The sequence below is a fragment of the Aphelocoma coerulescens genome, chromosome 3 (genome assembly GCF_041296385.1).
Source record: "Aphelocoma coerulescens isolate FSJ_1873_10779 chromosome 3, UR_Acoe_1.0, whole genome shotgun sequence".
In the NCBI taxonomy this organism is placed as follows: domain Eukaryota; kingdom Metazoa; phylum Chordata; class Aves; order Passeriformes; family Corvidae; genus Aphelocoma; species Aphelocoma coerulescens.
In genome coordinates this window covers 45,790,308-45,808,270 of record NC_091016.1, presented here as the reverse complement: position 1 = coordinate 45,808,270, position 17,963 = coordinate 45,790,308, and the positions used below count along the sequence as shown (strand labels likewise).

The 17,963-nt window shown below is 38.3% G+C and overlaps 1 protein-coding gene across 8 annotated transcripts in view; it reads left to right on the top strand.

Annotated features, from left to right (window-relative positions):
• The window catches only part of PRKN (parkin RBR E3 ubiquitin protein ligase), a 706,034-nt gene that overhangs the window by 576,721 nt on the left and 111,350 nt on the right, over positions 1-17,963 (top strand). For all 8 annotated transcript variants that reach the window (XR_011149828.1, XR_011149830.1, XR_011149829.1 and 5 more), the window contains 2 exons: positions 5,527-5,588; positions 17,086-17,235. Coding sequence is in view for 5 of the 8 variants with exons in the window: in XM_069010098.1 (XP_068866199.1) it covers positions 5,527-5,588; positions 17,086-17,235 (212 nt within the window). In the remaining 3 variants the exon portion in view is untranslated. The remainder of the gene's footprint in view (positions 1-5,526; positions 5,589-17,085; positions 17,236-17,963) is intronic.

The following is a 17,963-nucleotide window of genomic DNA, read 5'->3' as shown; positions in this document are numbered from 1 at the left end:
TGAATGTAAGCTGAAAGAGGGAACGAATAAGCAATTTAGCTGCAATTTTATCAGTCTGCAGATGTCCTCAATCCTGAGTTTTGGCTTCTGATTAAAGCCAATTGTCCATGCTTTTGCATCATTTCCTTTCAACACTTCTATATGTAATTATTATTGATTTATTTGTTTAATATTCCTGTGGTTTGTTATGTCTGTGGAAATTTCATGAAGGCTTGTACTTTTCAAGTAATAGTTGGGAAGAGGGAAGTGAAGAGTTTTGGTAATTGCTAAGACCATTCATTATAAGGGATTCTGTAGTACATAGGGCATAAAAACTAATCCTCAAAGCATTCTGTACAAAATAGCAGAAATCTGTAAAGTGCAGTTTATTTATGTCATTTAGCATGTGCTAGCTTCACATCAGAGACTTAGACGATACACTTTTCTATAAATGTTTGGTGTGTACAGTTTGCCAGTGAACCTGTCAGGTGCTGTGCTTAACTAGTGATAATATTCAAGTTTCTATGTGTGTTTTCATGTACATTAATACATTGATCGATATATGGATGAATTTGTGGGTGAGATGATAAATAGTTCTTAATGGTTTTGAGCAAAATAGGGGCTTTTTTAATTCTCTTTACTTTTTATTTATGAAATTGTTATTTTTCATAACCTTTGTCTCTAGTCACAGTGCAGGAATTTAACATAATCCAACACTTTTTCAAAACTCACAGATATTTGGTAAAAAGAGGTTGCAGTGTTAGAACATGTTTTACAAAGGTCCACTTACAGAAAAGAAGAAATTAAAAATAGAAACAGGAAACATCAGAAATATACACAGAAATATTAAAAAAAAAAAGAAAAAAGGAAATATTTTTTCCTGAAATTATTGCTTCTGAAATGTGACAATCTGAAATAACTTCATGCAGACAGCAGACTGTTAAGATGTGTTAGTATGATTCAATATTGTATGCATGTGACATTTCTGAACTTGTTGCTTTTCATGGGTTAGCAAAGCATAGTCTCAGAAGTTATGTTCTTGTAAAGGGGTGCTTACAGCTTCCTCTGTGACCTGACAGAGCCTATCAGCTGGCCATTTTGAATATGGACAATTCTTTAAGCCACTTAAAGTTGTAACCGCCTCTGTGATGCACACTTAAGAATAGACAAACTCCGGGCAGAGCTCTCTCTCATTTCCAGCGCTGCGACAGGTGGCTGCGGGGCCCCGTGCGGGGGCCAGCAGGCCCTGCTCGGGCCAGGCCGGGCCAGGCCATGGCCCTCCTGGAGCCGATGGGCCCTGTTCCACCTGCAGAACCCCCCCACAGCCCTGCTGTGGGCAGACAGAGTGGCCCGGCTCACCCGCTCCAGGTCAAGATTCAGCTGAAGCTGCACCGCTCTCTGGCAAAGATCATGTGACCAACAGCGATAAGTGAACTTCCAGCTGCAAGGCCGAGGTGAGATTAACCCTTTTAGTGCTGTGAAGAGCTGAAAACCTGAGGGAGGAGAGAGAGGAGATGCTTAAAGCTGAAATTCTGTTGTAAAGCTATGATATATCAGAGTAGCCATTGTAGTTTCATGAAGGCATGGGGGGTGGAGCGTTCAACTTGTACTTGTGAGCAAAAGCACCTGCACTGAGATAGGCAGATGCTGACACAGCTGTAATTTCATGAAAAGTTTGAACAGGGAGAGATGGAAGCAATGAGGACTTTTGCTCCAAATGGGAAAGGAGAAAACCTCAGTTCCTAGAGATGCTCCCAGAGATAGTCCTAGAGATAAAGATGAGGAGGACCCTTTGCTCCCAGGGAAGGAAGAGGGCCTCTGTTCTTAGAGATGAAATGCTCCCAGAGATGAGTGAAGAGAACTTTTGTTTCTGAACGGCTCAACCTTAAAATTGCACCCCAGTAGCTCAAGATTGGACCCTTGAAAGCAGTTGTGGGAAAAGCTGCAAGTTGTGGGAAGGGACTCTCACATGATGCAAGAAGAGAACCAACCCGGGCAACTGGCTTGTTGTGATAATTTCTTCATAGCATGGGCAAGAGAGACTCCTCTTCTTAAATGGACTGAACAAGGTTATTATGGAAGTGGTAAACAGACTGAACATCTCAAGGGTTGTCTTTTTACATTGTCACTGGGAGAAGGGAGAAAGGTGGGGGGGAGGAGAAGTGTCCTGAAGGTGTGGTATGATATTTTTTTCCTTTTTTCCTCTTTTAGGTCTGTTAATAAACTTCTTTATATTCTTTCAATTTTGGTGCCTGCTTTGCTTTTCTCCTAATTCTTATCTCACAGAAGGTAAACAGTAATGAGCATTTTGGACCAAACCACTACACTAAATTGGTGTTTCTGCCCAGTTACAAACCAAACCCGCTACATTGCTGGAAAGAACCATGCCAACAGTGACATAGTTTTTAAGCTCTCTCTTTGCTAGTAACGTCAGGATTTGTTGTATAATCAGCTAAGCAAGATCCAGTGAAAATCTGAACTATGAAAAGATTGAAAACTAGGTTGGGCAAGTCTCTGAAAAACAGACTATACAAAATATTGTATTTGGAAGAGGATGCAGCAGTGGATGACTAGTAACACTTAAATATGTATGTTTTTGATAGAATCATAGAATAGTTTGAGTTGGAAGAGTCATCTAGTCCAGCCCCCCCGCAATAAGCAGGGACACCTTCAAGTAGGTCAGGTTTCTCAGAGCCCTGGCCAGCCTGACCTTGAATGGGTCAACCCATTCCAGTGTTTCACCACACTTACCATAAAAACACTTCTTTCTTATATCTAATCTAAATCAACCCTCATGCAGTTTAAAACCATTACCTCTTGTCCTTTCACCATAGGCCGCCCCTAAATAATTTGTCCTCATTTTTCTTGTAAGCCTCCATCAAGTTCTGGAGGGCTGCTGTGATGTCTCCCCCAAGCCTTCTGTTTTCTGGGCTGAACAATCCCAATTCTCTCACTTTTCCTAATAGGCCAGGTGCTCCAGCCTTCTGATCATCTTGGTGACCTTGCTCTGGACCCACTCCAACACACCCACATCTTCCTGATGTTCTGGGGACCCCAGACCTGGATGCAGTTACTCCAGGTGGGGTCTCACCAGAGCAGAGCAGATCAGCAAGATTCACTCCGTCTCCCTGCTGCCCACGCTGTTTTGGATACAGCTCAGGACACATTTGGTTTCTGGGCTGCAAGTGCTCATTGCCAGCTCATGTCCAGCCTCTCATCCCCCCACCCCCAAGTCCTTCTTGGCAGGACTGCTCTTAATCCATTCATCCCCAGCCTGTATGGTAGAGAGGTTGCATGTAAAGAGTTCTTAAAGGGGAGATTATATAATTTATGTGTGAGGGCAGAATAGGATGGATTTCTGGGAGAAAAATGGTTCTCAGGAAATATGATTTCAAGGAGAATGGAGAGAAAAAGTTCTTGCTAGGGAAGAAAAAGGAAATCTTCCAATTTTAACGAGTTTAGTGAATAACAAATTGGAAAGGATAAGAGGGAAGAAAGAAATAATTGATTGAAGGACTCCAAAAAGCAGAATGCAGTTTAGCTGGTGTTCTAAAGCTAACATCTGTCAAAGATTAGCAGGCAGCATTACATGAAATCATAATTATCCTCTACACTTAGAAATTCTTATAGCAGTATGCAATCAATGTAGATATTTTCAGGGAAAATCACATGCAGGAAAAAAATATTGCTGATTATGTAAGAACTTGAGGCTAAGAGAGAGGAACCGTGTTTTATACAATAAGTTTTGATTTGAAACACAGAGAAAACAACAGCTCTGGACTACAAGTCAGGGCATGGGTCAAGAAGTTAGTGAGACAGAGTTTGGATTGAGATGTAAATCCCAGTGAGAAGACAAGGAAATGCAGCGATTCTGTGGTAGGAGTAGCAAGGACAATTGAGTACATTGAGAAAGAGAAAGAATAAACATCATGAAGAAAATGAGAAAAGAAATTTAAAGGTGATACAGAGGTTGTGCTTCTAGAAGTTGAGGAGAATAAAATCTGATTAAGAAATAATCACTTAGAGGTAAAACTCACGCCCTCAAATATGTGAATATCCTTGTGCATGAGGAAGAGGTGGGTAAAAATAAGCCTGTAAGGATATCATAGGTTTCATTAAATGGGAAGAAATACTCATATTTAATGAGAGACAAGTCATTAATAGACAACTCTTACTATATGCTTAAACCTGGGCCAACTTTAAACCTTGTCTACCTTTGTAAGGGTTTGCTGATGAAGTAGTGTAGATGGTGCATTCTTCACCTATTCCTCCACTGAATGAAGATAAGACATTTACCAGCAAAAGACTGACTTGAGTAACATTTAAATCAGTTCCCTAAGTGGAAAAATGTATGCAATTACAAGACTAGTGTAATTTTGTCTATTGTTTGATTTTTCGCCTTTTTAGTATGCTGCTTTCAAGTGTAGCTTTTCCTTCTGCATCCCTAAGACAGCTATGCCAACAGAAATTGTGAGTGTAGGTCATGTCTCATTGGCCTTGAGTAAAACCCTGGTGCTGGTGGAGATTTTTCTTATAATTACATCCAAATTAATTTGTATTCTTTTAATGGCAGTCATTAAGAGTGAAAGGTAACTATTTGTACTTGCATCAGCAGAAAAACAGGTTGATAAAGATCATGGTGCCACCCATTTTCTGAGGGGAACTATGCTCTTTATTCCTTTTAAGAAATGTTCTCTGTTCACAAAGAGATGCTTCAATTTATGGTAAAAAGAATAAAGCCCAGATAGCTTTCTCAGTCTGCACTTTCATCCATTGTCAGGAATTAGTCTAGTAGTGTACAAAAGTCATTTACAAAAGTAGTGTTCAGCAGCCTTGGATTGCATTGCCAGGAAGGTAACCATGGTCTAAACAGGGCATTAAAGCAGCAGCTAGCAAGACGTATTCTTTCTTACTGGCTGGTACAGATGTGAAGGTTTGTAGTGATTGAAAATTAATCTCATTGCAAAATTCTGACAAATCACTCCTCTGCCTGTGTTCTTGGTTTGTGTGTTAACACTAGCAGGTAACAGCCATATATATGTGAAATGGGTTATATCTGCAGCAGCCAAAATTAAAGGGATCTGTGGGGCCTATGAAATCCTTCAGGGAATCAGGAAAAGCATGTATTATTCTTAGAAATGAGTCCAAACCTGTTGTGTGAATCAGAATTCAGCTTTGGGCAGCTCCAATGTTTTGATGAGAGATCCTCTTTTAACAGGCTTTTTGGCTTATACTAAGGGTTGGCAGTATCTGGCAGACAGTGCTGCCCTTTTCATCTTGCTTTTGTTTGTAGTCCTTTGGGGAAAGGGCTAAAATATTCAGAATATAACCTTTCTAAGTGTTCTTGGTAGCATGCTCCAAAATGTGGAAGGATTATTTGATAGATGGTTTTCAGTATTCTGGTGCCTGCAGAGCCATGGCTAATCTTTCTAATCTTCTTTATCTAAGGTAATCTGTATATTCTATCCTCTCTGCATCTATGTGTCTTATGCTGAAACTGCTCTGACAGGAAGCTCTAAAATGCCTATTTTTTTTTCTTTCCAACAGCTGGCTGCCCAGATTCCTTGATTAAAGAACTTCATCACTTCAGGATTCTGGGAGAAGAACAGGTAAGTTAGCATCTCAAAGGCAGCGTCTTAATGTCATGAAAGATAGACGCTAATGAGGCAGTTTCATCTCTCTCCAGGGAGACAGAGTGTATCTCATGACCCCCAAAGACCTGAAATGTGGGAAAAAAACCACATAGGAGTTATATGTGAGAGCTGGGTTCTTTTTCAATCTATCCATCAGCCTTGACAGGTTATTAATTGGTACATCTGCTACCTGCCACAGTTTTTCAGCTTTTGACTACTGCAGTAAACAGACTCTCTAAAGCAGCAGACAAACAATCTGACTAAGGGATTGGTACTTACAGCTACTCATGATATTATCTGTCCCTTTGTGTGTCCCTTTTTCTCTTTTAAGAGTGTTTCTCATAATTATAGCTGTGCTTTGCACTCAGAAAACTATTTCTGTAGAGGCTCCTAAGGAAAGCCTAAATGAAGTATGCTTTACAGCACTCACAAGAAGGTCAGTTATTATTTTGTCTATAATGAAATTAATGTACAGAGGTATTGAGAAGTGACCTTAAATTTTGAGAGACAGGTTGAATTTTCAAACCCTCGATGCTTCTGAAATTCAAGTTGTCTTTATCTCTGAAGTATCCCTCCTAAGGTAGTGGTTACAAAGCCTGACTGCCTGACACAGAGCTACAGGTGCTAGGGACCAAGGGGCTGAAAGCCCAGCATTAGTGTGTTGTACATGACAACATCCACATCTTTTAATGAACCTGGCACCAAGGGACTTACACAAGGTTGTATGAGGCCTGTGACAGAGGTAGGAGCAACTCCTGAGATGTTAATTCGAAGTCTTTTTCATCATTTTAAAATCTGATTATATTGTCAAGAAGACCCCATTGCTTCTCCTTTCCCTGTCACTCTCCCTTTTCTTATTACTGCGGTTACAATTTCTAGACTTCCGATTTTCCTCCACCACCCCCCCTTCAGTTGTTGTAGAGAGTTACAAGTCATGTTTTTCAGGCACTCAGTTTTTCCTTAGCAAGAAGGCAACATGAAGGGGAGTGTGGGAGGGTTTGTCTGACAAGAATAAAAAAAAAAAATTAAAAAAAAAAAGACAGAAAACAGAATAGGCCAAAGGAGATACTGGAAGTGGGAATCTGGTGAGATTGAGGATTTAGGAAGAGGAAATAAAAGAAGTTACAACTAGGATTGATGGGGCCAAGAGACTGATTAGAGCTACCTGACAAATGGAGGGCAGAGTGAGATGAAGCTTAGGTAAAGTGAAGAGATGGGGTTGGTTCATGGAAGGGATTGGTAGTAGAAACCGGATTGAGAAGGATAACGGTCTGACAAGGAGCGTGGACCAAGGACTGGAAGGGAATGACCAAATACGGAAGCTTGCTGAAGACACTGGTAGATAGAGGAAGATCTGCACTTAAGGTGCATGAAGAGGTGAAGATAAGCAGACTAGGAAGAGTGGGACAAAAGGAGAAATTTGAAGGAAAAGTGAGGAACAGCTAAACCAAAAGGCTGCAAGTATGAGAGAGAGGACTAAATCAGACAGACTTAACATCTCCCCTGGCAAAGCCCTGAGAATGGAGTTGTGGACTGTAGCCTGACTAATGACCCCTGACAGAGCATCATATTTAACTGATGGACTTTCTTTGCAAACAGTGAACATTGTCATGAGGCTTGAATTATTTCATTATCCTATACAAGTATAAGGATTATTGCAAATATATTCTGTTCCTACAAAAGCATTGCTATCATGAGTCTACTGAAGACCACAATAGCTTTTGTTTGAAGTTAGCACACTCTTTGATAGTCAGGAAATAAATTGGTACAAAACCAAGACAAAAAAAAAAAATTAAAGTACATCTAAATAAAAAAAGAAAGGAATTACAGGCAAAGTCCTTATTCATGTGACTATCGATTTATTTCTTATGTTTATTTAGTTAGATATTTTCTTTTTAAAAAGATCTAAAATGTGTCTTTTTCTGTTATCATGTATACTACATAGAAAAATTCATAATTAATTATAACACTATTTTATTCAGCCTCCTTACAATTTCAGTATTATAAACCGTCATATATTTTCTCCAAGAAATAGCCAGAGAAATACAGGGACATGTTCCTGCTTCATATCCAATCTTGATTTATTTTTAAAGTGCTTATGTATTTAAGGCCAGATTATAAAAGCAGAATGGACTGTTGTGATAATCTGTTCTGATCTACTTTAGAATACACATTACATGACTTTTTTGGATTAATTCTTGTTTAAACTGCAGTTTATTGCCTAGAAAATCATTTATTCTTTGTTTACAAATCACTTACAGACTTTGGATCCTATTATACCTCTCAGTAGTGAAAGACAAAAAATTCCCAGCCTCCTACCTTTCCACCACTCTACCAGCACCAACATGCTTCCTATGTTGCATTATCTCCCATTCCTCAGAGTTCAAGCAAGAAGCCCCTGGTCTCCCCCTTTTGTTCACTGAGCATTTGTTTCCAGTAAGTAAAAATATAAATAAATTGACCATGTAAATGGTCATATAAATGTAAATACTGACCATATAAAATTTTTGTTGAGGTCATTAGGAAAGAAAGGTTTTGAGTGGCTTTCAGGATCGAACCTCTTGAAAACGTGCATCTGCCTGTCTATCTGAATTGTCATTATATAAATGTAAGCATTGATGAAAAACCAATGCTGAGAAATAGAAGTGTGAAGAGTTACTGATTAGTATTTCTTTACAGGAGTTGTATAATAATAATAAGACTCTTGTTCAAAATTTCCATGTCTTCTATTTCTTTAGGAACATACATTACAGGAAATTTATTCTAGCTGGAAAATCTATCTTTTAAGGTTTAGTTGATGGCAATAAGATAGTTTTTAAAGAGGGAATCTGTTTTAGGCTTTATGGAAAGACACAGTCATAGTCTGCGTGGTGAAATAGAAGAGTACAAGCTTCCCTGGTACATGATATGCACTGGGGTTACCTAATTTACCACATATAACCAGCTTCCAGAGTAATTGGCTTAAAAGGCAATACCAATACACTCAGCAACAGACTGCTACCCTACTTGACCTTTTGAGAAGGTGCCAGGGAGTCTGACCCAGGAAAAGTCTCCAGGAGCAGCTTTGACTGGTTTTTTTGGACCCCCTTTTCACAGACTCTCCCAGTCCACAAAGGTCTGTACAGGACAAAGAGAGTCTCCTGCACATGGAGTCCCAGGAAGGGTAAAGCCTGAAGCTTTCTAATTGCCCAAAGCTCTGCTGAACCTTCTCTTGCCATTTGCGCTCACTTTTCATAATCCATCCTTTTCCCCTAGCTTAATGGGTGCAGCCCAATCTGCTGGCTAACTCCTCCATTTCCTAAGTACCTGAGATACAGTCAGGATCGGGTTGAAAGATTTATTAAGTGGGGAGCTACTGAAAAATAGCACAATGTAAGAAAGTCTGCTGCAGTAGCCATTTGCCCTGTCAGCCTGGCTGTCTCTACAAGTAAATGTTTCTACAAGTGGTGATAGTACAAGCTGCTTACAAAAATATGCTAAAAATGCACCAAGTATGGGCTCTGTTCAAATACAGTGGAAGGCAGGTAATTCTACAAGCCAATGCCAAAGACAGCAGAGAAAACACTCTAATTCAAACATAAACACAATATACCAGCCTAGCAAGATGACTTGCAGTGAACTGTTATGGAGTCTCCCTAATGACTCTATGAGAAACTTCCCTCTTGTCCCCAAAGTGATAAAAAAAAAAAATCTTGTTTAATTGTTTAAATGGAATATTGTGATTCATGAATAAAATAGCAGCTACATCTGAAGGCTGGAAGGGAAAACAAATAACGCAAGAGCAAGCAATCTGCTGCTATACCTGAGTGCCCCCAACAGGTCACAGCACAGATGAAGCAGATGACTTGCTAGTGACAGAAAAGGAAGCTGCTAAGTAATGTATAGCTGCGCTTCTCTGTTACATCATCTGCTCTGACAACTTTGCAGGATGTATTGGCCAGTTCCTTGATATTTTGACAGGAGAATGATCAATTTTAACAGATCTCTCCTATCAGCTGCTAGTGAAATATCATATCACTGCTCACTTTTTTTTAGAAATGTTGTAAGCATTTATATCCCTGGAATGTGAGCAAGCTTGAATGGGGGCAGTTTGGAGGGGGGGAGGGGGTGTTTGTTTGTTTTGTGGGGGTTTTGCTTTTTGATTTTTTGGTCTGGGGGGGATTCCCACATTTCCTTGTCAATTAGGGAAAACTTATGCAGAGGAATACCCTAGAATACCCTATTTTGAAAATCTCTAGATGCACGTTCCCATGCTCTTCAAAGGTGGTGTGGGCTTGCGCTAGTTTTCTCAGTGAGCTTTAACTTTAGGAGATACAGAAATCAAGTATGAAATTAACACAGCATGGTTAGAGATCATTTAACATTAATTGAGGTTTGGAAGGATTTTGTATACAATGTGTGCGTATGTCAAGGCTGATTTTTTTTTTTAATTGCAATACTTGCTAGAGGAACTTTTTTTCTCAAATGCGTGCTACTGAATATTCATATAAAGCTAGTCTTAAAGTAATTGATATATATTTATCCATTCAGGCAAAAGTAATGTCATATGACAATTCTAATTAATCAGCTGAGTTTAGTGCAGGAAACTGTCAAATATGATCAGCAAAGTGCTTCTGAAGTATTTGTGGGTTAAGATTTTTTGATAACTACACTTGGAAAAAATACACGCTACATCTCAGTAATTCAAATCAGTTCAAGAACAGAATAAATTTTTCATTGGATTATTTCTCCAAGTCCTAATAATTAAGCCAAAGCTATTTTGTTAGTATTCTAAAACCTTAATCTTTACAAGTGTACTTTCTTACACCTCTGCTGCTTCCCACCCAGTCCCCTGGCTTCAGCTACTACTCAATATAAGTGATACCTACACACATCTCTCAGTTTCTGCCATTTTTCTGTCTAACATCTGTTTTCTCTCCATCTCATTTGGCTCACCTTTTGGATTTGTCATCACCATCCCATCACCCACTCTCTGAGCTACTGCATTCAAGTCTAGATCCTCTTTACACCACTTTTTTTTTTAATAGCTAGAACTTCACAATAAATTTTATAGTCTTCCAACTTCATATGACTAGTGATATGCCTCTCTTTCCTTCCTATACTGTACCTGCCTGGAATGTCTCCAAACCACCTTCTTCCCTCACTCATAGGTAGCTGGGATTTGTGTGAATTCCTCAGCTTTGTCTCTTACCGAGTATCATAACTTTAGCCTTTAAGTTCTTGTCTTAAGCAGGATATCTCTACTTTCTTACACTTTTTTAACTTATTGTCCATACAATGGGAAAGGAAAAGTAATTTATTTTTAGTTCAACTAAATAAAGAATGAAGAAAAAGAAAGGAGAAGGTACTTAGTCAAAACTAATTTAAAGGATTTTTTTCTTCCATAAAAACCAAAAATAATGTCATTTTTTATAGAATTCAAATTTCTCTTCCACCCAGATTTTATTTAATTCAGAGGGAAGATTTGAACTGCAGTGTTCAGGATCTCAGGTGCATGTGGAAGTTAGGTCTTCTACCTTCCCTTGCACAGCTTTGTTCTGCTTTCAAGGAATATACATGGGTTCACTCTTGTGACCTGAGAACTGGGAGCCGGTATCCCCTACACTGAAACTCAGTTCCACAATTTGCAACAGCATCAGCTGAACAGATTTCCTTGAATCAATTACAGCCTTGATGGTTGTTACTTGTAGTGAGAAGAGGAATGTGCATATGTCGACAAGGGTGGGAAGAAACCAATATTTATCTTTAGCATTCAGTCTATTCAGACTGATCCCTCAAGTACCTGGTGGGAGATCACAAACTTCCCATAGTTTGTAAATACAGTGCTAACCCATACATTGTGCTCAGTTCCCTTTCTTCATTGCTTCATGTTGTCCCTCATGTATTCAGTTTGACTTCCAATACAAGCTGCTCTAGTGTCCTCTGTTCTCTATTTTCTATTTTCATATTCTTCACCTTGTGCTTGCTTTCATATCATTCCTCTAACTGCAGTCTCTCTTATTTTTTCTCCATCTCTACTCCAGTTTAATTTTGTCTGTGAATGGTGATGCACTGGTCCAGTTAGAAGTTTCTTTCCTAAATATTTTCTTCAGACAACTGCCTTACCCAATTTTCCATGACTCTCCAGTCAGGCAAATTCCAGCCCTCTAGAGGTGGCTTTTTTGTCTCCATGCGTGCTCCGGTGGTAGCAAGAAGGAGCTGATGCTCTGAACTTGCTCTTCCAATCTGACCACTGGCTAGCAGAAGAGCCCAAAATCTTAGGAGAAATAAATTAAGGGTTCTCAATGGAGAGCCATGTCAGTCCATCACTTTTTTATCTTTATTTTAGATGACACATTTTTAAGTATTTTTAGTAGTGTAAGGAGTATTACTGGTTTTGTACTGTTAGTTGCCTAATTACATTATGGAACTAATTCTTTGAGTTTTTGTATGTGCATAATACATATAAATAAAGTGCTTAGTCTACATTATGGACTAATAGCCTCCACAATCTAATTTTGAAACACACAGATGGTTATTTGATTTATAGGAGCAGTAAAAACAATCTGACTCCAGAAAGTAGATTTGCTTTCCTCTGAGACTCTTACATGCGTTAAAGAAACAAGTAATTGAATTACATTTCAGAGATTTGGGCTTTACATCTACTGTTATACTTCCGTCCAAAGTTCTCTGCAAGACTGCTACTGAGCAGATGCTTTTAGGTGTGGGAAAATAAATAAATAAAGCTAAATAAATAAAACAATACCCAAAGTATAAAAGCAAAATTAAAACAGCTCAAGGCATATGTGCTGTGGCAGAGGGATTGGAATAAATGACCTTTTAAGATTCCTTTGAACCCAAACCATTCTATAATTCTATGATATTAAATCATAATTTTAAAATTAATTTACATGGCCAGGAATCACTGTGTTCATGAAGCGTGTTTTGCAGGAGTTTTGTGCATCCAGGTGCATTTCAGTTTTATTTTGGTATCTGAATCTCAATGTAACTGAAAAGACTGCAATCTATAGTTAACCTGTTATTCCTGTGTCAGCCTGGTGATTTCATTTATATTACTCTTGATTTACAGCATCAAATGATTGAATTTCCTCTGGTTGAAAACCCAGTACTGTTCTAACACTCAAGAGAAACCATCCCAACCTGGAAAGTAGAGAGCAAGGAATAAATGGTTTCAACTATCCAGCCTCCATGTCTGTGTCATACTGTAATTTATAATCTAAAGGCCCTGGCAAGTCTTACAAGCAAAGATTGCACAAAAGAAGTTCATTATATGGTCAAAATTTTGTAAATAGAGCTTATGAGTAGAGCTTTTTCCACTCCAAATTTTATTCCCTGAAACGTATAGATTTGGGCTGACTGGGACAATTTACAAATTGAGAGGAAAGTTCACAAAGGGATGCAGTTCTCAGAGAGCAAACAGAATGTTTTACAACTACCTTGTTCATATACCTTTAGCTGTCTTAGCACCAATGATTTAGAATAAATTGTATTTTTGAAGGTTTAGGGTTTTTTTTTTTCCAAATAGGCATTGAAATATATGGTTCTGTGGAGAATCCAGCAAATATTTACCTACCTGTATTTCTGAGGACCTTATTACAGTAGCCCATAACTGCCTGACATGCTTTGCTTGAAAGCTGCTTTCTAGCAGCAGTAGATGGCTGATGATTTCTGTGTAATTTTATGCCACTCATTACCATAGTATTTGACGTCCTCATGATTATTAATGGCTTTTGCCTCTTAACATTACATTGAAATCAGCAAGTATCATTCTTCCTCTTTACAAACGGGGAGCTGATGAGAAGCATAGATTAAATGACTTACGTGAAAGCCGCAGGAAGGCTGTGCTGCTGCCAGGAATGAAATCAGGTGCCATGAATGCCAGTTCCATCAAGTTTCCCATATATTATACTTTGTGAGAGGTTTTTCCTAAAACTAATTGGAGATACTTTCCTCCCTGTAGCATGCAGAACAACTTTACACATGATGAGTGCATCTCTAAATAGGAGGCACACTGATAAAAATTGAGTAATAGATACTGTGAAATATTTTGAATGGACAGAAGAGCTAGATTCATTTAATGACAGCTCTTTACATATTAGATATCTAGTCTAGGTTAGTTTTCTCAGCTTCAACTATAGCACTTCTGTAGGGTGCTTGATCTTGCCTATCTTAGACATCGTATGTAAGTCAGGATAAATTCCCTTCTTGAGATCTTGCCTCTTCTCATGCACTTGGAACCCTGTTTAGGCGAGATGTTTAACTTTCAATGAGCTAAAATTCTGCAAGTGGTTCACAGTCTAAGCTATTTAGATACCTAAACCTTGGTTTTAAAAATAGCTTAGGCCAGGTGAGTTAGGATCAAAATTATTGGAGGCAGCTATTGTGACAGTCACCTGATTCAGGTGCTGTTATCTAGGAAGTTGTCTGATGTCTCGTTATTGTTAAAAATCAGGGCACTTCAGCACTCAGTTCGTATGCTGATGTACAAATTTAAAGGTGTAAAGATGAATTGCATTCTGTCTCTCCTGTTAATTATAAAGGAAGTCTACGCAAGCAGTGCAACTATAGACATCATCACTGTGGAAATGCAAAGTAAATTAAATGAATTCTACTTTAGATCTCCAGTTAAGAGGCAAAGTAAACCAGTGGGTGTTGTGTGCTGTAATATCCTTAAATATCTCATCCAGATATGTGATCAAAAACAAAAACACATCATGGGCTCCAAAGACATTTAAAGGCTCTTTAAATTTGACTTGCTTAATGCATTTTGATTACGTCAGTCCAGTGTGATGTGTATGGCTGTGGTATACCAGAAAAAATGTCTCTAATAGATATGATCTGTCACTATATGCAAATAATTAATTAATAATTCATGATAAGTGTTTTGGTCCTTTAAAAGTTTTTTTATAAATGCACCCTTAATGTAAAGTGAGTCTTTTTTTTTCAGGCCACCGAATAAAGAATATAAATCCACATATGTTGTGTAGATTGTGTTATGGCAGCAAACATGCATATGTTCTGCTCCTGTGTGTTTCAGTTGGTTGCTGGGCTTTAAATGAGCAGGTTACAAGGAAAAAGAAACTGGAAAATGACATAAATGTATCTGGTCTTTGAAGGTAGAAAACAGGCTGGTAACTAGATATCAAGATATGCAAATGCATTTAGCAGGATCTTTTCTGGATCAGTTTTTTGGCTGTTATAGTGTGAAAATCACTGGTGAGGGTGCCATACTGATTTGGCATGACTGCTGTGCTGAACCTGTATAAAATGTCAAATTTGTTGGACAGAAGCCATATTGCTGTCCACCTTGCCAGTAGGTAAACTGGACATTTACATTCTGTATCTTTCCCTAACAAGATAAATTAAAAAAAAAAATAAAGGAGAGGAAATGAGAGGAATCTCTCCATGCCATTTCAGGCTAAGGTAATGGCTGGAAAGTATATTCTTTTTTTTCTACTGAGAATTTTTAATGTAAATGCTGACAGAATCTCAGCTACAGTGTCACTGGTGTTTGCCTTCATAATCAGAAGCTATTAACAATCCCACATCCAGCACAAAGTTCCCTCTTAACAGGGTAAGACAATCATCATCCTCACCTTCAGATCCAGTCTGTGCCCTGAAGAAAAATTAGGCTACTAGAGTTTTGGGACAATGGCTACCTATATTTCTATAAAAGCCAGCAGAAGGACTTGGAGTACTCAACATGTATTTAGTGAAAGGACTGCAAACTTTGCTGAAAATTGAGAGCATCCAACATTAAATATTTATGCCGTTACTCTGGGTTTGAGCGTGAGAATAATGCAGGAAAACACCAGCTGACTTCTTGAGCCCCTGCATTCAAGGAGACTTTGCAGACATGTCTTGCACATTCCTCAAAATACGATTTTTCCAAATACCAGATTCTTAAGTCGGAAATTATGGCTGACATTCATACACTGAATGATATTTTGAAGTCTTTTTCTCCTTTTGTTTTTCTTTTGAGAGGTTGTTTGGATTTTTTGTTAATTAACAAAGGTGGATACTTTAAGTTTGGGTTGATTTTTTTTTCTGTGATGCAAACTTTTATGTCTATATGTTAAAGTCTTTTAAGAGCTCTATTATTATTTTAAGAAGCTGGTTTAACAAGACATGTTGTGACAGCATTTGCAGAAGAATCTTCTGAAATGTACCCAGAAGATATGTAGTAGAGCTTTCTTTGTAATTTATTTTTTTTTTTTGTATGCTGCATGTAAGAGGTCTTGGTCCTAAAGATTCTATTTTCCTCAAAAGATTTCTTTGGAGGGGAGTGTGGATTTGAGAAAGAATTTTTTCTTTGTTATCCTCCCAAAAAAGGGAACAGTATTTTCATGAGCCATTATGGGATAAAATCTTACGAAGAACTAAATACTGTTGTGAGTCCTGTAACATAAAGTTCTTCTTTTGTTTCTTTAGCACACCATAAAGTCTGCTCACAGAGAAAATTCATACCTACTCCCTTCCTCTTTGGCCTTTTGGATTTGCCTGTTTTCTTTGGGGCTGTTAGGACCAAATGCTTTCATTTATTTCCCTCCACAATAGACCAGATTTATAGGCGAATCTGAAGCCTGGTTTACAGCGGTTATATAGCCACTGGTGTGGAACTGCACCAACACAGAACCCTAGAGTGGATGTGATTTACATGTACACAGCATGATTTGTACTAGCTCAGCTTATCTTTGGCTGAAAGCAGGGTAAATTAGACATGGGAAAGTTATTGCAGTGACATCAGTCATTTTTGAGCAGGCATTTCTGTCAGTGAGCATACACTGAGCATGTTACTTAATGCTGTGTGTCAGTGTCTCCATCATTAAAATTAAGGCATTTCCATGACCTTTTAGGCTATCAGGATGGAATTAAATGAAAAGTGAAAAAACTTAAGAAAATTTCGTGGGAGACCCAGGGAAAAAATATACCTAGCATTGAAATGAATGTATATAAGAGAATCATTCTGCTGATCAGTTTAATGATGGCTTACTTTTAAAATAAAGTTGCCTAGGCAAATTTTTACAGCCCTTAAGGTCAAAACATTACACTGTACTTTAGACATAGATCCCCGAAGGGGGGATTTTGTATGTTCTTTTCAATCTGTATACAGCTTTTATCATTTATCTGTTGGACTATTTTTATGACATTTACAATAATTTTTAATAGTAATATAAGTCTACTTGGTGTTACTTACAGAAAAAGTCTGCTGTTTTCTTGATTTTAATATCCACACAATCTTCTGGTGGTGAAAATGGCTGTGAGCCAGAAAATGATGCATATGATGTGAGTTGGAGCAGAGTGACACCCCATTTAGTAGTACTGCAAAGTTTTAGACTTTTGACAAATAACCTGAACTTAATATGTGAGACATTATGACAATTGTCTGCATGTGGGATAGAGTCAAGCTCAAAGTTTTGGGGGGTGTTTTTGCATGCTGCTAGGAGTTTAACACCAGTCTGTTGTGTTGTAGTACAACCGTTACCAGCGCTATGGGGCCGAGGAATGTGTGCTGCAGATGGGAGGAGTGCTCTGTCCAACCCCCGGCTGTGGAGCAGGTCTGCTTCCTGAGCCAGGGCTGAGGAGAATCGTGTGTGAACCAGGCAATGGACTAGGCTGTGGGGTAAGAACCTATGTTTTCCTTCTAGTGGTGTGGGAAATAACTGATACTGGACAACGAATGCTGAGACAAAGGGGGAAAATGTGGTTGGCTTTTTTACCTTTTCCATCAGTGACCCTGAATTGCTCTTCATACCAGAGTGGGATAATGTAGCTCAATAAACAATTTAAATATAGCACAATGGCTTAGGAATGATGACTTCATCATGTAGAATGTATCCATTCCATAATTCTGTGCTCTATTTGGTTTAAGAAGTTGCTGAGCAGTTACAGTAGGAAATTGAACTGTGCAAATGAAAGTCCAAATGCACTCTTTCTTCTCCTAGCACTCAGCTAAAATGAACAGGGTCTTGAGCAAACCATTCATTATCTTATTAAATTTTTTTTATAGAAAAAGGAGAGATAGAATAGCCTGTTCATGACACTGTAATGACATTGCTTGTGCGTGTTAAAATACATGATGAAAAGAAATATAGAAATATTTTTGTTTACTCATAAAAATTGCTTTTAAGGAAGGGGAATGAACAATTAATGGTGGATTTATGGAAATCAAAATCAGATGAAACTTGAAAATGTTTTTGCTAAGAGATCAGATCATATGGACTATCGACAGTTTTGGCAGTAGAAAAAGCAAGTGCTTTACAAGAATAAAGCTTTGCGGAAAATAGATATACATAGAGACAAATCTATAAATAAAAGAACCTATTAAATGTTCAGTCAGAGTGACTAACT